Source organism: Rissa tridactyla, chromosome 5 (genome assembly GCF_028500815.1).
Source record: "Rissa tridactyla isolate bRisTri1 chromosome 5, bRisTri1.patW.cur.20221130, whole genome shotgun sequence".
Taxonomy (NCBI): Eukaryota; Metazoa; Chordata; class Aves; order Charadriiformes; family Laridae; genus Rissa; species Rissa tridactyla.
In genome coordinates this window covers 6356129-6381913 of record NC_071470.1, presented here as the reverse complement: position 1 = coordinate 6381913, position 25785 = coordinate 6356129, and the positions used below count along the sequence as shown (strand labels likewise).

At 38.7% G+C, this 25785-nt stretch overlaps 1 protein-coding gene across 3 annotated transcripts; it reads left to right on the top strand.

The window, feature by feature from the left end:
* PDLIM3 (PDZ and LIM domain 3) lies at positions 1-25433 on the top strand. 3 transcript variants are annotated; one of them, XM_054203783.1, is made up of 8 exons: positions 2-233; positions 5711-5862; positions 7550-7634; positions 14579-14646; positions 19043-19306; positions 22286-22413; positions 23515-23626; positions 24590-25433. In XM_054203783.1, exons 1-8 carry the CDS (start codon positions 141-143, stop codon positions 24777-24779), a joined length of 1092 nt encoding a protein of 363 aa, XP_054059758.1. In that variant the 5' UTR covers positions 2-140; the 3' UTR covers positions 24780-25433. The 3 variants fall into 3 exon arrangements, with proteins under 3 accessions (XP_054059759.1, XP_054059758.1, XP_054059760.1); XM_054203784.1 differs by lacking the exons at positions 14579-14646; positions 19043-19306 and adding an exon at positions 13930-14117 and having other exon boundaries at positions 1-233; XM_054203785.1 differs by lacking the exon at positions 19043-19306.
* Positions 25434-25785: the final 352 nt, after the last annotated feature.

Below are 25785 nucleotides of genomic sequence, written 5' to 3'. Positions count from 1 at the left end.
GGACGAGTACAACTTCCCAAGAGGGACACGAGCTGGGCTGCCCTGGCCGGCAGGTGCTCTGCTGCCAGCACCCTGCCGCCCGGCTCCTCACCCAGACCTCAGGGGAAAGAAGAGCAGTAACCAAGAAAAACCCCTCCAGGATGCCACAAAACGTTATTCTCCAAGGACCGGCGCCCTGGGGATTCAGGCTCTCGGGAGGAATAGATTTTAACCAACCCTTAATCATAACCAGGGTATGTACTCCTTCCATTTCTTCCCTACTGATTGCATTTGTTAGTTATTGCAGAGTTTTGCCCTGTACTTTTCTGGATTTGAGAGATGCAGAGGGAGCTGCGCGTAGCTGCTGGTCCCGAGGAGAGCCAGCTGAACGCTGACAGTTTTTACAACTTCTGTGGGACGCATTTCTGGGATTGCCTTATTGGTCCAAGAGGCTTTAGCGGCATTTCTACTTACACCTCAAAAATTGAATTTAAGTGCCTTGGCAGCAGGAAAAAAAAAAAAAAAAAAAAAAAAAAAAAATCAATTCTGGCATGATTTCCCCAGGCATTCAGATGAGAAAATTAGTTTTGAGCCTACTAAAGGCCAGAGCCCGCTTTTATCATTTTCAGGAGCAGCCTCTGGGATCACGGGGCTGGGGGGGAGGAAAAGCTGCTTGGCAGCAGCTCCTCACGCCTGGGAGTTTGTGCTTTGCAAACTCCCTGCCAACTTGACAAGATTAATCTGACTCTCATTTAATTAAGTCAGGTTCTGATGTTCTGATTATTGCCAGCAAAGGCAACAGTACCTTGTTTTACGTATGTAAAGGTTTTCATTTTCATGAAAGTTTAATCAGTGAATTATTAGAAAGTTATCCAGTCCTGAATATGAAGGAAAGAGTTCTCTGGTGTTTTCTGCCATATTTAGAAATAGAGAATTTACCTTACCCCCCAATAAAGGGCAAGAATCCAAGCTTTCTTTTTTTTTCCATGGATTTTAAGCTATTAATTGCAATTTATTTAAGAAACCAGTTACTGCATGAATGGAGAATATAAAACGCTGTCTGCTGCCCTGCATCTACAGGCATAAATCTACCCAAAAGACAGGACGTGTATTTTGATATTTTGCATGTCTTGAAAATTGTGTTCAATGCACGTCAGACTAGAATTAGTCCTCCTTATGCTTTTGCTGCTTTTCAGAACCTCAGACACACCAAGTATGTGTTCCACGAGCCTCCAAATCACCAATGCTTTTTTTTGGGCCCCCCCCCCCCTTTTTTTTTTTAAAGCCCTGCACTATGACTCAATATATGCACTATGCCTGGTATTAAATAAACGTCAAGAGCCTTGAAGGATGGAGACCACTGGTGATGCCTTGCAGTAAACGGGCTTCCAAACAGGAGCCTGTAGAAAGTTTAAGGACGATCCTTTCACATATTATACTAGTAAAAATTAATTTCATTTAATCACTTATTCCAGATTTATATAAGCATAAAAGATTTTACTTATTTTACTTATTTTAAACAGAAGTAAACCAGAATGCTGTTATTTGACAGTATGTAGCTTCATAACAAATATTCATAGGACATAGCAAAACTTTTGGAGGAACAGGAGACAAAAACATTGAATAAAAAAGAAAAAAAAAAAAGCCTCTGGATGTTTTGGGACCTTCATTGCCTTTTATGGGCCTCCAAAAGAAAAATAGTTTCCATTATCTCTAATGAAAAATATTTTAGCGGTGTCTGGTTTGTATTTTCTTTGTGTTTAGATTAAGTGCAATGAAGTTTAAAACTGCAATAACAAAGGATGTTACTATAAATGTAACTTTCTAAAGAATAAATGACTTTGCAATTGACTCATACCTACCAAATGCCTCACAAGACATAAGCCATTGGTTTCTAGCATATTACAGAAAGGCTCAAAAAAAAAAAAAATCAGACTTCAAATAGAACTACGAAATAAAATATAGATATATGAGAAAATGACACGTTTAACTTTGCTTAGCTCAAGTTCAAGAATATTAATGGTAGATTTGTTTAAAATTACTATTTTTGTTGCTGCAGCACACAGTTAGAAGAGTCCCTAAATAAGTATTCATGCAGCACCCCTTAAATAGTAATGAATATTTCAAAAGATTCATATGCCTTGCTTCTTGGGGCCTAGGTGTTCCTTTCACAGAAGATATCACCAGCAGCCCATTCACATTTAGCTTAACTGTCCTCACAAGAAAAAAGAAATTATTAGCCATTAAACCAATAAATCAAAATTATTTTAAAATACATTTTGAATAAAACGATTGGACAGGTGTTACATTTGGTTGCCTATAGTCCTCGTTCAACAAGAGAAAGCTTTTACCAGGACTTGTCAAGAGAGACAGACAACGTAAGAGATCATCATCCACCTGTCTAAAGAACAGATGTCACCTCGAAAACCCATCTGCGATTTCCCAAGCAAGGAAATTCTCTTGACTGTTTCAAGCAAATGCTAAACCCACAGATCATGGTCACTGGGAGGGTAGGAAGAGCAGGAGGGGACTAAAAATAGATATATTCAGCTTCTATTAGGGTCAGAAACAACAAATTAACTGGAAATAATGAAAACATTTCTTGAAATCCTTTGAACTTTACATAGACGAAAAGACATTACATCAATAAAACTGAACAAAACCCGAGTCTTAATGAAACTGAATAATTTCAGTTTAATCTGACCAGAAGGTACCATTTTGGGTTAAGTGTTGAGAGGAACACAATCCTAGAACTTCAGTCATATTGAATAACGCATTACAGAAACAATTAAAACTTGCAGAGATTTGAGGGAATGGTGAAATATCTTCAACTCCAGATTTAAGTTCTCTTTTAATACAAACCTTTACAGATCACAATGCAAGTATTTATATTAACTCAATTTTATATTTAGGCACCTTGTCTGCAGACATTCATAACTCTTTTCAGAAAGCACAGAGCCTGAAATATTTATGAAGGAGCATCATGATGAGCTCACAAGTCTATTAACAGATGGTTTTCTTCAAAGTTTCATAGGAGACTTTGCCCCTCACGTGGTTACACAGTTATCTAGTCTCTGTCAACATCTGAATGCTCAAACATATCCCTGTAGCTGAGATTCCTAGGATACAGGAGCAACAGGCAGGCCACACAGACACATGCTGAAGAAAAAAAACCAAAAAGAATCCCAAAGCACCAGTAGAATCCACCTCACGAAGCAGGGGTGAGCAAGCAAGAAACACTGCAGTCACGATATGATTCTAAGTGTTCGCAATATACATTTAATGTATTGCAAATAAGTTCCCTAATAACGTAAGCAATACTGTTTCTTGAGATACTAACAATATCGATATACACCCGTGATATGGTGTGGTCTTGGAGTGAAAGGATTATACGAGGGCAGGTAGTTCTGCACCCTAGAAGGCCCGGGCAAGTAGAACTCAGACCCATCAAGATGTTAAGGCCCAACAGACACGTCCCAGAAGCCTGGCAGTAATCAATTAAGCTAACGAGTAGGAAATACAGACTCCTGCTCCTTTCCTTCCTTGCTCCCACCGAGCAAGGATAACCTCATCCAACTGTATAGTGCTATCACTGCAGCTGGTGACAACATGTCACAGAAATCCAAGGGGTTGTGCATTATTACCAGCGACACAGAGCATGTTAGGTCCTACTAGTAGCACAGCTGCAGGGGAACGTACCGTGCTAGACAGACACAGGACTTTACGAGGCAGGGTCGTTGTCTCAGTACGTTGCTGAGGTATGCCACAGACACAGCAGATGATTTGCTGTAATGTGCAAAAAGCACAATCTACCAAGTAACCTGTATAAGGGTTATTCAAACAAGCTCACTCTTGAGAGGGAACCAAGCTTACTCTAGAGAGGGCTGCTTTTGCCCCTTTTGGGGTATTAGAGCATCAACAGTCACACCCGAACGCTAGGACTTCTGCTGCATTTGTCATTCCACACATGTCCACGACGTGCTAAACAAAGTCAGGAGCCATTCCAGGTTGGATGGAGAAGCACGATCAAACCTCCATCCTGTCTTATTAGAATAATGTAAGTGGTCTCAGTGCAGTTCACTTACACTTGCAGCTGTTGAAGTTTGAGAAACAGACAATTTTGGAGACTCCAGAGGATTGGGGGGTAAAAGCCTCCAGCTGGCCACAGGTACCAATTTGGAAAGTTTGCCTGACTTGATAATAGCACATGCATTGCAGAGTGTTCCAGTGAAAACAAAAATAAGTTTACACGCTGGAATGCAGAAAAAAAGCCCACAAAACAAAGAAAGTTCTTTGAGCGTTCAGACCCACCTAACAGAAACGGACAGCTGGGAAGAGGAAAGAATTACTCTACTGGGATGATCTTTGACATTGTTTCAATACTAATGCAGTGCAGCACATATCAAAAAGAATATTTCTATTTGGTTTTTATGCTGTCAGTTCCTACTGTCACCTTCAGAGGCAGTAAGTCTGACAGGTTCACCATAGCTGGGGTTCAGGGCATACTGGAAGTAGACTGGGCAATTCACTCTCTTCCTCTGCTGGAAAATTGGGAAACACCAGAATTGAAGAACATCTCCATAGCATGTTTTCCAGTTCTCCATAACACTTAATTACTTTTACCAATTGAGATAGCACTTACTTTGGCTGTAGCAGAACCCATAGTGAGACAGATTATCTCCAATAGCTTTTTTACTTCATACATGGCACAGATCAGAGAACTGCTCTTGTAAGTAAGACTATATTGACATTTTTGTCCTTCACACTGGGATTCAGTTATCTAGAAACAAGCATCTAGAGTTATTTTAGATTAATCAACCCATCCCCTTTGTGCTGCTTTTTCAGATGAGCTGAATTCCAGAAGCTTCTGCGCTACATCCATCCATCCATCCATTTCATGTTGCTGTCTTGGGCATCAAAGGTCACCTAAAATGGCAATACACACCTAAGGGACCAAAATCCCACCCAGTGAGCAAAAGCCTGTTTAAGTGGTGTGGTGGTATGACAAGTTGCCTGTTTGCAAATAAAGGCCTCCAATTCTAGAATAAGCCTTGGTAGCAACTAAGGTCCACTATTATCCAAACGCAATGGGACTTAACACTAAGCACTTTAAGGAGTTCAGGGTCTGGATTAGACATGAATAAAGAGAAAAGTGTCATTTCAGTATTATTAGGATATTTACGATTACTTAGCAAGACAACATGAGAGGCCAGGCTAGCGGAAAACACACTAACTGCAGTACTTGTCCTTAAACGTGGTAAGGCCACAAGTGGCTTTCCATATTATCCAGTCAATGGCACATCACGCATGTGAACGTCAAATAGCACAATTTCTTAGCAATTCTGTTCTTCTGCTATTGCCTGGAGTTGTGAGGGGAAAACTTAACTTTTCAAGCAAATTACACAGTGGCAGCTGAGATGGAAGGTTCAAAGACAAGATACAGTAACTACAGAAATCAGAGTGGAAACTATTTAATGCAGAGCGTGAAGATAATCTCCATCTAATTTGAAGTTATGATGAATAAAGCATTTATACGGTGATCTGACAACAGAGCTACAGAGGGTCTGGCAGAATTAAGAACTCACTTTTTCTGTAAGGAATCACATAGTTGTTTACAGGCCCCCTCTCCCTAGCCATTCAATAGAAAATAGGGAAGCACAGCGAAGTCCATTTTCTCTATCGAATTTCGGGTATGCATGGTGCTTAAACAGCTGAATTTTGTTTTTTCCAGATCACACCTGGAAGCAAGGCTTCAGCTGCCAACCTGTGCCCTGGTGATGTGATTGTAGCTATCGATGGTCTAAGCACAGAGAACATGACACATAATGATGCCCAGGAGAGAATTAAAGCAGCTGCACACCAGCTTTCTTTGAAAATAGAGAGGTATGTGTGCATACTTCTGAAAGAAGATACTACCCCACCAACTGATTATAGAAACACAGAATAGTTTAGGTTGGAAGGGACCTTAAAGACCATCTAGTCCAACCCCCCTGCCCTGGGCAGGGACACCTCCCACCAGCCCAGGTTGCTCCAAGCCCCGTCCAGCCTGGCCTTGAACCCCTCCAGGGATGGGGCAGCCACAGCTTCTCTGGGCAACCTGAGCCAGGGGCTCACCGCCCTCAGAGTGAAAAAGTTCTCCCTGACATCCAATCTAAATCTCCCCTCTTCCAGTTTGAAGCCATTACCCCTCGTCCTATCACTACATGCCCTTGTAAGAAGTCCCACTCCAGCTTTTGTATATATACACACACATATGTAATACATATATATTTATATTATACAGTATAGCTATTATGTAGTGTAACTATTTCAAACAGCTTCAAGAATTTCACAAAACCTTTAAAATTATGAGCACCCAGACCTACCTCACCAATTTCAGACTAGGCGAGACTTCCCAGAACATGTCTTCACGGGCACAAGAAGAATAGTTTCCCCTCAGTCTACTCACCACATTTATTGAGCTGTGAACCATATCATCTCCTGCCTCTGCTGACTCCGCAAGCCCTATGTTTCAGGAGTCCAGAAACTTCTTGCATTCACTTTTCTCAACTAAAGCCACCAAGAGAAAGAACCTGCATCATCTCATCTCCTAACTAAGTTTGCTCAGCCTTTAATAAGCATCACCTGGTGCACTCCTCCAGTTGGCTCCAAGAATCAGACACCTCTGATTGACCTGAGGCCCTCAAGGAGGCACAGCACTTTATTACAGCTGACCCCAATATTCTGTTCCAAATACAGAAGGGGTGAGGTCGGTTTTTCTTTGGAAGGAGCTTTATCTAATCACTACAGCACATACCACTGCTAAAATATTCCTGCAGTTAATTGCAAGTCCTGTTAGATGGACATATGCCATTTAGCAATTCTCTTAGGAATTAATTTTGAAAATATTTTAAGTGTACTTGTGCCTATGAAATCTGCACATATTTTTAAAATACCAAAGATTTATATTTATATAAGAAAAAGTATTAGATTAATATTTAACATTAATATTCAACCATTTTAAAATTAGCTGCTGAATTTCGCATGTTCGCTATCTCTGCTTCAGTGACTGAAAGAATCACCTGTGCAACTTCTGTTTACAATTGCACGTATACTTTGCGTACCTAGATTGCACTCCTCCTACACTGAAAAGCAGGCTTTGCATGGATATTGTGGTCATAAAAAAATAAATTTATATCGATCTGGTTTAGGGTTATTACTAATATATTCACTTATCTGTGCAAAATATTCCAAGGACCCAACATTTCTTCTATCAACCATTTAAGAAAAAAAAACCTGTAAAACACTTGGTCAGGTCATGTCAGAAAGGCACTAATTTCCCTTTGCATTTGGTGACTACTAACAAAATATTTCCTGTCGTTCATAGTATACGTAAGTTTTAAAAAAGCACGTACACTTTTTACATATTATCTACCTATAGTACACATATATTGTTGAAGTATTTTTATGGCAAAATATTAAAAAAGCACAGAACAAACTGCAAATTTTCAAGCTGCACTGTATTTTATGGGGACATATAAAACTCCATAGGAATTCAAGTTATTTTAATTCTGCCTGCCTTTCTTTCTAGGGCAGGAACAAAATTATGGTCCCCACAAGTTTCAGAAGATGGCAAAGCACATCCCTTCAAGATAAATTTGGAAGCTGAACCACAGGTATGAATTCCTAAAAGTTACCTAACCATTTCCATTCACCTTTTTACACTCCAAGTGGTCTCCCTTGTGGTCATTAAAGGTCTTTGAATAGCACTTCATCCATTATTGCCAGTTTACGCCAATACGAACCATCATGATTATGATACGTATGAACATCATTTTATCTGACAGAATGTTTTTGATTTTTCAGCTATAACTGAACCAAAACATTAACAACTTACAACACATTCCCATTTTTCTTTAAAACTGTACGTATCTCCATAGCTTTATTATGGAAAGAAAATATCTCCTTTTATTCTGATACAGTTTAAGTTGCTTTAACTCTTAGAGATCCTTCATCATATGAAGTTTTTCAATCAGGAATACATTTCAAGTAGCAAAGCAATACACTCATCACATCACAAGAGTCATTGTGGTGTAACAGTCAGTTAAATAGAGCCCTTAATGCTGGGTCTCTTTATTTCCAGATATTTTTATACTACACCACAGAACTGAAAGTTACAAATTTGTACAAAACACATGTACTGATCAATAAGCAAACGATTCATCGCTTCTGGCCAGCAAAGTCTGGATCCTTGTACCTGGGCAAAGCAAATCCAATCAATTGAAATCCCCCTCTCTCTTCAAACTCCCACCCACCCCCTTGTGCAAAGCTATGAGCTGAAGTCTCCATATTGTTAATTGTTAATTAGCTAGCTACTATCTACGACTAGTGCTTTATTCCTTTGTCTTTCCTCTTTAACCTACACGAATGTCTGCTGTTCTCTCAAGAGAGGGGAGGGAAGAGCATTCTGCTGCTCCTGGCCTTCCAGGATCAAAGCAAGGATGTCAAAGTATTTATTCTGTGCTCTCCTAGAAAAATGCAAGTGCAGATTCCATTGCAGTAAATCCTAAGCAATAAATATTTCCACCGATTCTGTTTTCATGGAGACACTTCAAAACATGAATATGGTATTTCAGCGTTCCAGTTCTCTCTCTTCTTTCCAATCTAAAAACTTGCGTTAAGTGATACAGCAAATTTCATCAGAAATAACTTACCTTCTTCAGCAGTAGGACATAGTATAGTGAAGAAACAAAGCTATTTAAAATGCATGTTTTTGTGGAGTAGCTAGGATATAGATAAAATAAATAGCAGTGGAACGAATTCACTAAAAAAGCTATAGAAAAAAACACATAGGCATGTATGACAGGAGAGGAATCCCTTTGCATGAAAGCTGCATTCCTAAAAAGGATAGTTACTTAAAAATAAATCACAAGATTTCACTAAGCGCTATTCGGCAGACTATTGAAAAGCAGTCCCCATTGGGCTATCAGAAAAACTGTTTCTCCTACATTAAAAAGCCAAGCCCTTCATTCTAGCATGTCTCCCTCTTTCCTTCCTAGGAAAATCAGGAGTACTGATTATACTTAATAAATAGTAGGCCCCAGAAAAGTAGTAATGCTTGTAACCAACTATGCCAAACCATTCTAGGGATGATTTACATTTTAGATTCAATTCTTCCATCCAAGAATAGCCATCCCTCTGCTCTCCCTGGGGAAAAAAAGTATAGCTTTTTCCCTGCAATTGCTGAAATTTTAAATTAAATTTTACTGCATATTTAGTCACAACACAGGAAAGCCAGCAGTGTGTATAACCGTAGTGAAAACAGAACGTCAAAGTTTCTTTAACCTCAGATGACAAATTATTGCACAACTATAGCCTGTGCTGTTTAGGTGATATTAGAGTTTCCTGAAGTCCAACAATAAATAAAGGCATCAAAGCTCAGACGAATGGAGGAAAACCCGAAAGCAGTATTCCTTCAAATGTAAAACACTTTTATCCAAAAGTATTGTGCACATTGGCTGGTGTGCAGAAACGGAAAATCATTGAGTTCTATAAAAAGCATTTCCTCCATTTATATAATAACTAGAGCTACTGAAAAGGTCATAGATGTTATAAATGTAGTCAGATTTTTTTCATTCTTGCCAGACAGACATTTTAAAGTTCACTAAGAAAGTTTCACAAAGGGAAGTCAATAGTTTTAAATACATTAAAAGCCAACTAAATAACAATAATAGATGAAGACTTACACAATCTTCTTAGTAAGTATCTAATTTCTATTTGCGAGCTAATAAATACTAGTTATAAATTAAAGTAAAACATATTTTGAATTGTTTGGAAAGTTGGCCAAGTGTTTGGCCAAAGAATGCTTACTTTAGCTTCAATGAATGAAAATTATTCTACAGGTACCTGGAGATGGTTATGTGAAAACTGATAAACTAAATACTGTGCCTACCTGCAGCTGTGGGACAAGGCACCTTTACACCGCAGCAAACTTTTGCATTAGGCTGAGCATCCCCAACGAGTCATTTGGAGATTGATAGAGGCAATTGTCAGAGCGCAATGAAACCTCTCGCTATTTTTTCCTCTGGGAACAGGAAACAGACAAAAATTCTAGTAAATAACTTACAGCCACCTAATTTCATTACTCTGGAGCAACCTATAGCGTGATGGATAAATAATAGGAAATAATAGACTACTTGGAAGTATGACTAATACAATCACATCGTATTTTATATAAAAGCAATTTAGAACATAAGGTTCTCAAAGAATATAACTAGGATGAGAAATTGAAACAATCTAAATGGCAAACTGTATCTTCTAAAATTATTTTTTAAATTCTTTATGCTCTATTGTCAATGTAAAACAATATTATAACCTGTAATTTTTTTTCTCAATTATAATCCCTTTAATCTCATCTAAAATGAATTTGTTTGCATTCCATGAATTGTTTTTATTTGGGCTTTTCTTTTTTTGCTTCTATCTTTACCTTTGAACATTTTGTTCAGTGTAACTAGGCTTTTGGCCATGAAAGACATTATACATTCCTGGGAGATATAAATATACTATACACATAGATAAATATGAAAATCTAAAAAAACCCAAAAAACACTATTCTAAAAAGTAAGTTTATAGTCTATTACCACTTATAATCAAGTTTTGAGGACCTACCCGCTCTTCCATAACAGCGTTCAGAGATAAAGATTTTAGTTACACGATACTTCCAAAATTTGAACATCTGTGTACCATCATAGCAATTAGCCCCGAGGAATATGGTCCATGTTGGATGCATTTCTACAGGCTTTGGGGGCGACGTTCATTCTATTCCTGATACCTGTATCAACGCAAAATGTAGTTAGCCCTGCAAAAAGGACATCGGTCAGCTAGAAAAAGAATTTAAGAAATGAAATACTGTAATTCTTTACTATTCCTGATTAGGAATTTCAACAACCTCCAGTTCTCATTTAGCTTTTGAACTAAAGGAGGACTTTTCACCGATTCAATGTGATCCAATAAACACAAGAGCTGGACTATTTTTGCTGCTGTCTGTTCTGTCACTGACATTTTATATGGATAGATGAGTTTAAAAGAAACCAGAATTTAACTAACTGCAAATACTTGTTTCACAATTGTTATATTGTAAACATGCTACTATGGTGCCACATGTCTTCTGTGCTGTTCATTTGTCAACAAGAAATAAAAAAGGGGATGAAATTACAATGTTCACAGTTGTTTTTGTTTGTTTTGTATCATACATGGATTTAAATCAATTTTAAATACTTTGACATTAATATCTTTCATTAAGTAGATGATCCTAAACACTAGTAGATTATTTCCATTTACTAATACATTTTGTTAATTGCAACCCAGTTCTATCAGCCAGAAACAAGGAATTGCAAGTAAAATCTTTGTGCTCATTTAGCTGATTGCTGCTTTCAATAGCCTCTTACAGTGCAATGCTGCTAAACATTTTCATTTAATAAAACTGCTTTTTACTCTTTGCATTTTCTGGTTGCACATTCTATATATCCATGACTTTTCTTTAGGTCTGTCCCTAAATATATTTCTGAAACTGTTGTTTTAAATGAAAACAAAAAAGCCAAATCACATTCAGGTTTTCATAATTATTATAAATTATTCACCAAATCTCTGAACAAAGACTTGATATTCTCTGAGAAAGCAAATAATGCTCTGAGGAATGAATAAAAATCTACGGGAGTCAAAAACTTGTCCATGCTTATCTAATCTGCTCTTATTATCTTGATTTATTCTGTGGATTTGAGTATTCAAATATCTATTTTGTTTTTTGGTAACAAGTTGCATTTGTTCTAACTCGAAATTTTTCTAGCATTCCTAAAGGCTAAGGTAATCTAAAAAAAAGGCATTTCTGCATTAAAAAAACCCACTTTATTCAGAGTTTAATTTAGCAGAACAAGGAGACTAGTTTGTACAGCTTGCAAGACAAGTGAAAGACTACAGTTGCACCTGAATAATTTTAAAGTTGAAGATGTTGGGTGTCTCACCATGAAAAATATTTGACAGCAAATACCAGACAGTGTAAACAGTACACAGTGACTACTAAGATACAGGTTTCAACGATTTGAAATAAATCTCGTTCAGCAGTATCAGAACTTGGACTGCCTATAGGTCATATGGAGGTGCTGGAACATGTCCAGAGAAGGGCCACGAGGATGATCAGAGGGCTGGAGCACCTCTCCTATGAGGACAGACTGAGAGAGTTGGGGTTATTCAGTCTGGAGAAAAGAAGGCTCCGAGGAGACCTTATAGTGGCCTACCAGTATCTTAAGGGGGCCTACAAGAAAGCTGGGGAGGGACTTTTTAGGCAGTCGGGTAATGGTAGGACTAGAGGGAATGGATTAAAACTAGAGATGGGACAATTCAGACTGGACGTTAGGAAGAAGTTCTTCACCAGGAGGGTGGTGAGACACTGGAACGGGTTACCCAGGGAGGTGGTGGAAGCCCCATCCCTGGAAGTTTTTAAGGCCAGGCTGGATGGGGCTCTGAGCAACCTGGTCTGGTGGGAGGTGTCCCTGCCCGGGGCAGGGGGGTTGGAACTGGATGATCTTCAAGGTCCCTTCCAACCCTAACAATTCTGTGATTCTATATTGCACAGTGGGATAGCAAAATAAATACAGAAATGGTCTATAGTGTTGTAGGTGTTTTTGAGTGTGATGGGTATACTGGGAATACAAAGCCAAATCAGAGAACTGGCAAAGATTTCTATGAAAATTGAAGTATAAATGACCTGTGCTATCTTAAGCAAGTTCCAGTCTCTAAAGAGGAGACCAATTCAGATTGCAGAAACCTATTCGTTAGGAACAAAAGTTTTTTATTCCATATGGATGGAAATTCAAGTGCTCTCGCAGCCCTGTCTCCAAAGAGCACTGCAGGACATCAGGACAAGGTGATGGACTACAGCAGCAAACGTTCTTCCCCCACTAGAACAGAGGCGGGGAGAAAAAAACCTCAGCAGATGACAGCACTATTTTTCCCAAATTCTGTATTTCTGTGGATTCGTGATGGACCTGAGCTGACAGGGACTCAAAGGAGACTGGACTAAATACGCACAATACAAATAAGTGGATTTTCATGCAGTCAATAGTCTTTATCATTCCTGGACAATCACTACATTGTAGTGAATGAATTTACAATGAAGAACATTGTAAGTTATCCGAAAGGTCATCAGAGATTTTGTTTCCAGGTCTTATCCCTATGAATTCCACAACCGGACGAAATTATCTGGGCCAACAATAAACAAAATTGTATTCCAGAAATAAGCACTGATTTCCAATTTACCCGTTTCTGGGTTTCACTTATTTATGATGATTTCCCATTATCTGTAATTTATACAGCATCACAATTTCTGACACACGGGTATGCTTCAAAGTACGGAATAAGGTCCAAAGAACGTCCTCAATCTGATGTATATCCAAGACTATTTCAGTTAAAAGAAATGTTGAAAATTATGGGTTTTCTAGGCAAGACTTTTACAATAAAATCTTCATACTTTCGCGAGTCCCTCCATCTCTACGTGACAAAAAAGCAGAAGCCAGAGGTTAGCACTAAAGCAAAGCAATTAAGCTAACTATATATGGAATGTTTCTAAAAGAAGAACGTAAACAGTGCAAAATCTAGAGAAGAATACAACAGGTTACTACAACATTCATCCCTCCTATTTCTTCTTAAAGTTGCACACTATTTACAAACGCGGAATGCCTTCTGTTTGCTCTGAGGCAGGAAAATAATGGTCTCTGAATGTGTCTGGCTTAAGTAGCGTGTAGAAAATGCATGGAAAAATATAGTATGCTTGCACCAGTTAAAAAAAAATAATAATAACAAAGACGCAAAAGTAAAAAATGCAGAGATTAACAATACTGATGTTGTCAGTTTGACCCATTACTAGCTTTGGTGTGCATTGTAGCTTTGTGTATTTTGTCTGCCTATCACGTACAGGAATTCAAGCCTATTGGTACAGCTCACAACAGAAGGGCCCAGCCTTTTGTTGCAGCAGCAAATATTGATGACAAAAGACAGGTAGTGAGCTCCTCCTATAATTCTCCCATTGGGCTGTATTCATCTGGCAATATTCAAGACGCGCTTCACGGACAACTGAGGGGTCTCATTCCTAATTCATCGCAAAAGTGAGTACTGGTATTTATTATAATACGTGGTCAGTTGTGGTATATCATTATCTGTTCTGTTTTCAACTAAAAAGTCCAGCTCTTGCTGTTTTGTTTTTTTTTCTGATAATCAGGAGTTTGTTGATTATCCAAAAAAAAAAAAAAAAAAATGGTGATAAACAAAGGAATTCTTTTCCAACACAGAAAACTACCTATTCAGCTCTGTAGTAGCAATGCTGCAGGTAGCTAAACTTTGCCCTCGCTGACGAGCTGCAACACTACCTACCGTCCCTCCCTCTTGGAACTGCATTTTACTCGGATATTTCTGAACACTGAAGTGGTTGTATTTTGGGTGCCAGGAACGTACAAACTAAACACGGTTACTTCATGGTGACGATTTTAAAACTTTGTTAGCTACTTTTCAATTAGAAATAAGCATTTGTAGGCAAAAGAAAGTTATTTTAACCCTCTTTTCTTTACAGGATGTGAACTACTTTGAACACAAGCATAATATTCGGCCCAAACCTTTCATAGTCTCAGGCCGAAGCAGGTTAAAAAACTCTGAGTGCTGTGCTGGGTTTGGATGCATGGTGTTATTTTTTAACGGATACTCACCATTGACATTAATAAAGCCTACTGATGCATTTGAAATTTACTTACAGTAGTATATAGCCTAACACTGAAATTTTTAAAAAAATGAAATGGTTGACTTACAGAGATCAAGCTTGACATTCAGATTTCTATTTCCAAAGAAAGCAGGTCCACACTCCCACCTCAGATATACTGATATGAGTCTGAAGTAACTGTATTGATGAACCTGATTCAGTTTACAGCGTAGCACCAGATACTCTATACTTATAAATGTATGGCACACTGAAATCCTTCTGTCCAAATACAAATACATGTAATTTGTTACCTTGCTAGATAAAAGATAACTAGTTATATAACTTGTCATCTAGGCCATTCAGAGATTTTACGTTTGCTTTTCAGCAGACGTCTCTTCAGAAGGCAACCTAATGCAGAGCTACAATAGAACTATCCGATGCCACAGGCATGTAAAGCCCTAAAATGCAAAGAAGCTTATATATTTACACCCATCATTTTAGCATAATATTCCTGTATCATAACTGGGGATGAAATGCCTCACTTACTATTATTTCCATTATTGAAAATAATGGAAAAAACAATACAAACTCTGTGGCTAAAAACGCAAGGAAGCTCAAAAGTGCCTGAGTGTTGCAACGTATTGCTACCCTTTATCCTTTCTAGCAGGAGCAGTTTTTACCCATGGATTTAGTGTTCCACATTTCATTCTGAAAGTCTAAAATGCCTGCATTTCAATTATACTAATTTAAGTCTATTCTAAACCAGAAAAACAGGGTGCTAATTGATTCCTGTGTACAAAGGACAATCTCATAGGGATTATCAGTTTTGTGCGATGCGTTAAATTTATCAACTACCTGAGTGATAAATAGCAGACTGTAGAAGATGGACAGGCTGCCGTCCTTTTGTGAACAACTAGCCACGTAGAACACCGCTGCAGTGGAAAAAGGTGCCCGTCTCTCCTTGCAGTCTGATGCTGACCCAGGATAAAGGACCAAGCAGTCCTTAGCAAGCATGCATGGCCTCTAACCGTAGGCACCACTCGCATGCTGTACCTAATCTGACTTTTGGACCACCAGGGACCAATTACAGGCACCTAATAGGATCTAAGGAGATTCAAAACATAGAATAGAATCATAGAATAGTTTGGGTTGGAAGGACCTTTAAAGGTCTTCTAGTCCAACCACCCTGCCATGAGCAGGACCATCTACAACTAGATCAGGTTGCTCAGAGCCCCGTCCAGCCTGACCTTGAATGTTTCCAGGGATGGGACATCTACCACCTCTCTGGGCAACCTGGGCCAGGGTTTCACGACCCTCACAGTAAAGAATTTCTTCCTTATATCTAGTCTAAATCTTCCCTCTTTTACTTTAAAGCTATTACCCCTTGTCCTGCCACAACAGGGCCTGCTAAAAACTTTGTCCCCATTTTTCCTGGAGCACCTTGAGGGACTGGAAGGGGCTCTAAGGTCTCCCCGGAGCCTTCTCTTCTCCAGGCTGAACCCCCCCAGCTCTCTCAGCCTGTCCTCCCAGCAGAGGGGCTCCAGCCCTCCCAGCATCTCCGGGGCCTCCTCTGGCCCCGCTCCAACAGCTCCGTGTCCTTCTGCTGTTGGTGCCCCAGAGCTGGAGGCAGCACTGCAGGGGGGTCTCACAGAGCGGAGCAGAGGGGCAGAATCCCCCCCTCGCCCTGCTGCCCACGCTGCTGGGGATGCAGCCCAGGCTGCGGGGGGTCTCTGGGCTGTGAGCGCACATTGCCGGCTCACGTCCAGCTTTTCACCCCCCAGCACCCCCAAGTCCTTCTCGGCAGGGCTGCTCTCCATCCCTCCATCCCCAGCCTGTGCTGATACCGGGGGTTGTCCTGACCCAGGGGCTGGTCCCTGCACTTGGCCTTGTTGAACCTCATGAGGTTCACACAGGCCCACTTCAAATGAGTGTATCAAGAGCTTAACCTCCTAATTCAGAAATGTCAATTAAACAATTTTTTTTTTTCCATGAAAATATTGAAGTAAATGGCCATTTTCCAGCATGTCAGATGGGGAAAAAAATCTGCAAAAATTAACGTGAGAGCTATGCAACAAGTTTCAGAACTTTAGTTGGCCAAGGTCTGTCAGGTGTTTTAGCACTGGGGAAGCCCAGATTTACAAACTGCAGAATCTCTGTTGCAGAGTGTTACATCCACAAAACCTTGGTTGTCACAGTGTTTGTCTGCTCCTTTTTCAACAGTCTGGCTCGATATATGTCCTCTGCTAAACACAGCAAAAGCCAAACCGCCACCCTGACTGTAAATACCCCTTTAGGACAGACAGCTGAGGCTAAATAGGACTTCAACTAAAAGAAGAGCTGATGCTGGACTGTGGGGCTGAGCTAACAGGTTGGACATTAGCCACAGATTTGGACTTTACTCTAACTGGAAATTTTATTTAATATATAATTATATTTTTTTTATACTTATAATTTATTCTGTTTTAACATTACTTTGGCTGCTCCTACGAAGACTCGTGCTTTTTCCAGCCCTTTCCTGCTACTTCCTATTTATTAACACTCTCAGCACTGACAAAACTTATTCTGCTGCAGGATCTCAAGGTGGTCTTGATTCTTCTAAAACAAAAGACTGTAAATTTATAAGTTGCTCCTGTGTGACTTTTTTGGCTGGCTCATGCTAGGCGGTGATGCGGAACTGTACTTTTGCTTTAAGGTTGCCTACCATTTCTGGAATTTCTTTTCTCTTGATATGCCTTCGATGGTAGAGTACATATTTCCTTTCACAGTTTTGAGAAAGTGGTCCTACACAAATTCCGTTCTGAATCAAAGGGAGAATTTTGGGTCGTCTTCTCCACCCAAGAGTAGCTACGGAGCAGAATACTGTACTATCAAACTGGGAAATAAGAGTATTTTCCCAGGTTTACAGAGAATTATTCAGTTTGGAAAGACCTACCCACAACCCAGATATGCAGTTTGGAGAAAAGATTAAGCATTTATCATCTCAGAGCTCTGAATACCATAAAACTGGTAACCAGCGACTGTGGAACGCCTGGGTTATGTGCTGTTACACAGCAACAGCAAAGAAATAGCCCAGAACAAAGAAAAGCCTCTGAGGCGCTACGGAGAAAAGACTGAAGTGTTCAAAATAGTGACACTGAAAAAGACTTTGGGCTTAACGTTCACATTATTTTACTAATCCTTTTCCAGAGATGTCAAATTGGTGTGCAGTAACTTTACTTCAGTCATGTCGAGCAATGTCAATATTTCTAAAAAACTGTACATCTTTTTATTATATATAAATTACATATAAAATTCACTTCAAAAGCACTGAAATTAATTCTCTGAATACATATCCATTGTTCTTGTGAAGGACCACTTTACATTCTATCAGAAACACTGTAATTTAGAAACGCAAAAGTATGCCTGGCTATTTTAGTGTCTTTTCTTCTTTGAAATGTTCAACAAATATTAAATATATATATTTTTTTAAACTATTTTTAAAAGATTTGTAAATATCTTATTGTAGAATTTAAGGAAATCTAGGAAACGTCACGTTCATTATTTTACACTACTTTACAGTAGTCTCTTCCACTGCGGACTAAGACCATTGTAAGGTACAGGACTGGAATGATGTGTCTCAGATTCCAGTACTGCAGGTGTTTATTCTGTCCCTGACACGGACAACTTACGTAACCTTTGTATACTACCCTTTTGTAAATGTTAAGAATTACTCACCCAGAACAAAGAATTTTAGGGAGGCTTAATTAATACACAATAAAATCTAGCATCAAAAATGTAAAGTAATATTATGTTCTGAATTATTCAATCTATCAAAGAATTTTTACTGTCTTTAAACAAAATGTATGCCAGAGTTTTAAGGACTGCTTTTTTTGATAGGACAAGAGGAAACAGCCTCAAGTTGCACCAGGGGAGGTTTAGATTGGATATTAGCAAAAATTTCACCAAAAGGGTTGTCAAGCATTGGAACAGGCCGCCCAGGGAAGTGGTGGAGTCACCATCCCTGGAGGTATTGAAAAGACGCGTAGACATGACGCTGAGGGACATGGGTTAGTGGTGGCCTTGGCAGTGCCATGTTAATGGTTGGACTCTATGATCTTAAAGGTCTCTTCCAACCTAGATGATTCTATTTGTAACTGGCATTGATACATTTTATAGGAAAATACTTTTCAATGAATACACATACTTTTGCTTTTCTCCATTTTCTATACTTTTGCTTTTCTGTATCTGTTCTCTTTACGCTTTTCAGCCCTGTTAACCCCACCGTATTCCTGTACTTTTGTCTTTATTCTCTATAATGCGGTACGCATTGCACCCTCTTCCGTAACCTGGCTATTAACACAGTGGATGCAGCACTCCTTCGGGGATAGACTGTGGCAGCGGCCGCAGTACCCCCTCTTCCATTAGCACGGTCAGCTCCATCTGCCCCACCGAGCTGAAAGCCGTGTCTAAGATGGCCCCGAACATTCCCTTGGAGATGGAGCTTCCCGGTGTCAAGATCGTGCACGCTCAGTTTAACACCCCCATGCAGTTGTACTCAGATGACAATATCATGGAAACACTGCAAGGCCAAGTTTCTACAGCTCTGGGGGAAACACCCGTAATAAGGTAATTGGAGCAGTATCTTTGGTATTTATGAATACGCTCGTTTAGAAGATACCAAAAATCATGAGCTTTAATAATACCAAACCATTTCTACGAAAATGGGTAAAAGGGTTAGAGGGAACTTAAGTCATTTAAAGCCATTCAATATTTTCATTAAAATATTAGTAATTTACCATTTTTAACCCAAAATATTAAAGGAGTCTTTCAGAATGTACAAATAAATATTTCATAGGAAATAATCTTATATTTGTAGCTAGTAAATAAAAACCGATGATGCTACCTTGACTATTAGCTGACTGACCACTCCAAATCAAGATTCTGATTCCCTCCAAAATTCAAAACTATTTATTATTATTATTCACACTCTACAACTACTTGAAAGGACACTGTAGAGAGGTTGGTGCTGGTCTCTTCTCACAGGTAATTAGCGATAGAACAAGAGGGAATGGGTTCAAGCTGCAGCAGGGTAGGTTTACGCTGGACATTAGGAAAAAATTCTTCCCAGAAAGAGTGGTCAGACACTGGAATAGGCTGCCCAGGGAGGTGGTGGAGTCACCATCCCTGGATGTGTTTAAGACTCGTTTAGATGTGGTGTTAAGGGATATGGTGTAAGGGAGAACTTTGTAGAGTGGAGTTGATGGTTGGACTCGATGATCCCAAGGGTCTTTTCCAACCTAAATGATTCTATGATTCTATTATTTAATAACCATTTAATAACCTATTAATAATTAATAAAATATTATTATTAACTCAAATTAATTTCAACTGTTGAAATTCAGGTTATGCATATTAGGAATACTGTAGCTGTTTATAATGTTCTAGATATTTAAATCCCATTCAGGACAACTCATTCAGCACAACTAGCTCTTGTCCAAGAAGAGCCAAAATTTAGTTTCTAGCCCTATTAATCCATCTCCAATTTATGAATTTTATCCATACCAATGACTAAAAGTCAGGTAGGTAGGTATCTGGATAACAATGTTGATTAAACAAAAAAAAATTTTAAAGTACCAGGCATTATTTTCAAGGGACAATTCATCATTATTTATCTTTATCTTTACTTTTGCAGAATAGTAACTTATTTTTCTGTTTTACAACAGTACTTAAGTTAATAATTCATAGTATATATGGTGTAAACTAAAGCTAATTACTAATATTTTAAATAAGGAATAATCACTGGCACCAACAAGTCTTCTTCAGCACCTTGCAGAATTGGGCTATTACTAACCATAAAAATTACATTTATATAGAAGTGTTTAAGTTCACACTATTTGAGGAAAATAAAACTATAGTTCATGAAAAGTGATGTTACTCTACTGCACGGACATTTATCCTCAGTCACAACAATTAGAGAATAACAGAATAAAAGAAAAATTTCCTTTTTCTTTATTCTGAAATCATGGATTAAGCCCAGAGTAATCAGATTTCACAAATGCCTGTGTCATTCCCAGTTTGAGAACGGACTCCCTACGCGGGTTTGAAATGTCTTTTGTTGTGGGCTTGGTTTTCGCTGTGTATGCATTGAGAAATGTCATCTCACACCGTTGTGCCTGGGGTTTTTTTGCCTTCTGTATGAAACTGTATTATCACTTGTTTGATACTTAGAACTACTTTAGTAAAGAGGAGAGAATGAGGGGTTTAATTAGCCATTGGTGAGAACTGTAAAAACCAAGCTCCTCCTATACATTAAAAGCTTGTTGCAAGCTTCACCAGCTTAAAGAAAGCTTGAAGAAATCGGAAGATGCAAACATTTAACATAAGCTACAGGGCTCACTGCCCCACTGTGGCTGCTCTCACTGTGCCATTCAACAGCTTAGATGCTACCCTGGGAACCAAACCAAACCATATAAAGCAAACCCAGCCTACTTCCGGGGGGAATTAGTTGCTTATTTCCAGTGGAAACTTACCTCAGGTTCGATGGACAGTAGGAGGCCAGTGGCAACAGGAAACTTAAACTGGACATTTACGTATATATCAGTGAAATAACAGACTTCATTGAAGTAAATCTGGATGTTTCTAATTAGTCCCAGTAGCAGTTTGAAATTTACAGATGCCACACATTCAGCCTAATTCCTGCCCCTGAATATAGTCATCCACTCTTCCTCTCAACTACTTCGGATGTTAGTGATCATGATCAATTTAAAACATTCAGCACAGTTTAAAATACCATGAAATATTCTTGTAAAATTTTTGGCTCACCTGTCATTGGAAATTCAACCATCAAGTGCTGCTTAGACAATACTTTACTTTGCATTTTTACCATAAAAGTGGCATTACAGAAGTTAAGCCATGTCCCATTCTAATTAAATTTAAAAATTGAATTTCCATTCGTAAGTGTTCACGTTACAATACTTCCTATTGTGCAATACCTAATTCATTCTTTTTTTGTCATCTCCATAAGTTAAATAAGTAACAATTATCTTAGCCAAATAATCACTACATTAACTAGTCCTTGAACCAACTTGTGAAAACAAGAACACCTTCATATCGTGCTACTCTCCCAAAAAATTTGTTTGCTTAGGTTTCGGCTGACCTTATGTAAAGATAGAGTTGTGATTTTAACAACACTCTTGAGGCCATATGCTGTGAAAATGGAACTTCTGGGTACCACACCAGAGAGCAGCCGGTAATACAGCAGTTGATTCCAGGAATGCAACTGCTTTGAGGTTGAACACAGGTGCCAGATGATTTCCAAATGCCGTTAGAGCCAGAACAGTAATTATAGAAATACTTTCATGAGTTTGTAGATTTATTTTTGTAACAATTGCGCAGATCTGTTTTTCAGCACATTTTAGATCTACATAAAGCAGTTTAGATCACTACATAAAGCAATGCTACCTGGAAGACGGAGTCTTTCAGTAGCTGTAAAAACACATTGTCTTTACGTTGGTTTCCTGAATCATATTCTGTGCCTGGTGGAGCTATTGCTTTAAAGTCACATTTGTTAAACTGCTTTACCTGCTTTTCCTCCCTGTGCTGCAGTGACCCCTCTCCCAACTCGGTGCCTCAGTCCGACGTCTACAGGATGCTGCACACCAACCAGGAGGAGCCCAGCCAACCTCGCCAGTCTGGTTCCTTTAAGGTGCTCCAGAATTTAGTCTCCGAGGAAGGTGGTTAATAATGACATATTTTACCTGTTCAAAGCATTTTGAGATGTTTGTGGGAAGGGGGAATCTGAGAAGAAAATAAGAGAGATCAGAGCTATGAGAATTTCTGAAATCTTAGAGATAGCACACCAGCCCCCTAACATTTTCCCCCCTCACTTTTCTAGCTAGCTTTTCTTTTATTCCTGTGTGAATAAATTGGGGGTGTTAGAGCACATTTTCCAGAATGTCTTCTCAGACTTTCATTAATTTGGATCGTTAAGGTACAAAGTTGACTTTAACTGAATGACAAAAAGTTTTATGCAAGAGAAATTTTGGGACGAGCTGCATATACTCATGACACCAAGAAAGAAAATACTCTCTTCCACTTCCAGGAAAAGAGAAACTTAAACCCACTCCTAAAATAAGTTTCACACATTCCCTCTTCATTCTAAATAAAAACAGAAGAGGACAATATAATTTATAGTTATATTTCCATCAAATGAAGAAGTTTTGAAAAATAACATTACTACAGGCTGCAAGTTTTTATACTTATTGTAAGTGTAAAACACAACCAAAATTAACCTAAAAGGTAAATAATTAAAATTTTATTTTTTATATCTCCATATGTACCAGAGAAGGGATAAATACATGTAATTGTTTATATATAATATTGTGGGATTTTGCTTGGCATTTTTTTGTATTTTGCTTTAATTTTGTATTCATATCATGTTACTAATCTTTTCAAATCTGTTCTATGGTTAGTCATATAAATAAGAAGCTTTCTAACAACAGGTCTGGAGTATGTTTGTTGCTATGTTAAAGCCAAATCCCCCTTCCTCTCCTGCTATACCCAAGACCTACTATCATATAATTAGATGATGTCTATGACACTATACATATAATCACTTTTGTACTTGGTTTTTTGGCTACAGCTAGATAATATTTTTTCCTAATTCCAAAGAGGTGGAATCTGGCCCACTAAACTTGTACTGAGAAACTTTGTTGTTCGTTGATACAAGTGAAAGCCTGTAAATACACGCAGAAGTGTATTTACAGGAGAAGTACTTAACTGCATCAGCGGCTTTTATATCAGCCTGTACATAACAGGATTGGTTTTGTTCTCAGATGGACGCCCCGCGGGTACAAGAAGTGTGAAAGCGCCTGTGACAAAGATACCTAGTGCCGTGCCTGGCGTCCAAAAAGTGCCACTGTGCGACAAGTGTGGGAATGGGATTCTGTAAGTTTCTTAGTTTTAGAAATCCGTAGGTCAAGCATGTGTCCGCAAACACTGCGGCAGACTACAGCAATGTTTTCCAAGTGATGGTCCTCGTCTCCGTCTGCACTAGTAGAGAAATTATACTAGAGAACAGAGATACAACGACAATGTTCCCCAATAGCGGACACTTTTAAGATGCAGCTGAACAGCCTGCTGGGCCAGCTTGCCTAAACTGTGCTTTTGCCTAGAAAGTTTGGATGAGATGACCCTTGAGGTCTCTTCCGACCTGGGATTCTATGATTATAAAACATATTCTTCTAAATCCCAAGTTATTAACCTGTACCTTAGACACTTTCAATACAGATGATTTCAGTTTTGACAACGTACCATCAAGGCTCTAATTAAGATTTCTCAGGACCTTTTTGCAAGTCAACCATTAACACGTAGATAATGAAACCAGCAGTTACCTGTGCTGCATTGTCTCAGGCTCTGAATTCTTAAAAGTTTCACGGCAGTGTAAAGCATCCTTCTCCCAACGCAGCAGAAGCATCCAGAAAGCTCTGCAGGCCTACTTTAAAACGACCAGATTTCTGTCTGAATGACATCACTAACTTCAGCAAAAAATACAGGTGGTAATGAGCTCAGAGAAAACAGACACTGAGGAAAAGAAACGTGGGGGTTTTAAACTCATTTTGTCACCATTTTGATAGGTTATACTGTACTTTCTGTGTTGTAACCAAACTAACGTGTTTCTGGAAAATTTAGTTTCCCAAGGAACTATTGTGATCAACTCCACGGCGTTTTATATCACTTACTCAAACTCAGCTTCCAACCTTAAACTATACAGTAGTTGGCAAAACCACCGGACGAACAACCTAAAAGCCTTAAGATAAATACATAGAACTTACTTTGTGTCATACTGAAGTTTCTTCTCACTTTAATATGAATTAATTGTGCTTTTTTCTTTCCATTATTTCCACATAGAGGAACAGTGGTGAAGGCACGTGACAAATACCGGCACCCAGAATGTTTCGTGTGCTCTGACTGCAACCTCAACCTGAAACAAAAAGGCTACTTCTTTGTGGAGGGCCAGCTATACTGTGAAGCTCACGCCCGAGCTCGCATGAGGCCACCGGAGGGATATGAAGCAGTTACTGTTTACCCAAAATGCTAGTCTTACCTTAAGACACGAGTCCATGCATGCACACAAAAAGCCATTAACAGCGTAGAACTGCAGTACAAGCATCAGGACTTCTGCCTGGTTCCAAAATAGCAGCTTTTAAACCTTTTCTTGTGGGGTTCTGAGGAAGGTGGAAGTCCCTATTCACCAGTAGTAGCATATTACACCAGTAAAATTCTGCTAATATATTATCTTTGAAGTTGCCAATATAACTCAATGAAGTATAAACTAAAACAGCTGTACTGGAATAAAAAAAAGAGTGAAACAGCTGAGGTATTATATGATTACTACAGCATATACATAAGTGCTGTAATCAAGACATTATTTTTAACATAAATTAAGTATCACCAAAGCCATCAAAGTGTTACAGGCTGGGCCCTAACAAAGGTAGAAACTTGACAGATCGTTAGAAAAGCAGCTATTTTACATGGATAGCACAAAACAAGCTGTTGTTCATGTCTGCTTCCACCATCTATTATTCAACTACCATTACTGTATGCCAAAAATAGATTTTGCTTACTTTGCTTTGAATTTGGGGTTATATTGACTGAATTTTCTGATGCAGCAACTGTGATAAGAAAAATATCAACCCGTACGATAAATATACAACGGTATAATAAAGACGATTTAATAAGAAGTACAATAGAAGTTCTACATTGTTTTAATGATTTGCAATGAAATGAGCTTTCACATCACTCAGCAGGAAATTGTGCTAAGGCACGCACACACACACATTCTCTCTTGGAAAAAACCAACTCACTGCAAACTGAGAACGGAAGTAAATTTAAAAACCTTTCTGCAGAAAATGGCACTGGGTTGTTTGGCAATTCACATAATAGAAATAATGGGAAAATATCACCCTAATATCTTTATTGCTGGTAAATTAAAACTTGGACAACTATAAAGAATAAACGGTAATAAAAATATGCAAAGGAAAGATTTTTATTAAAAGCCTGGTGAAGTCCTAAGGAAAAAAAAGGCTGAAAAAATACAGTTTTTA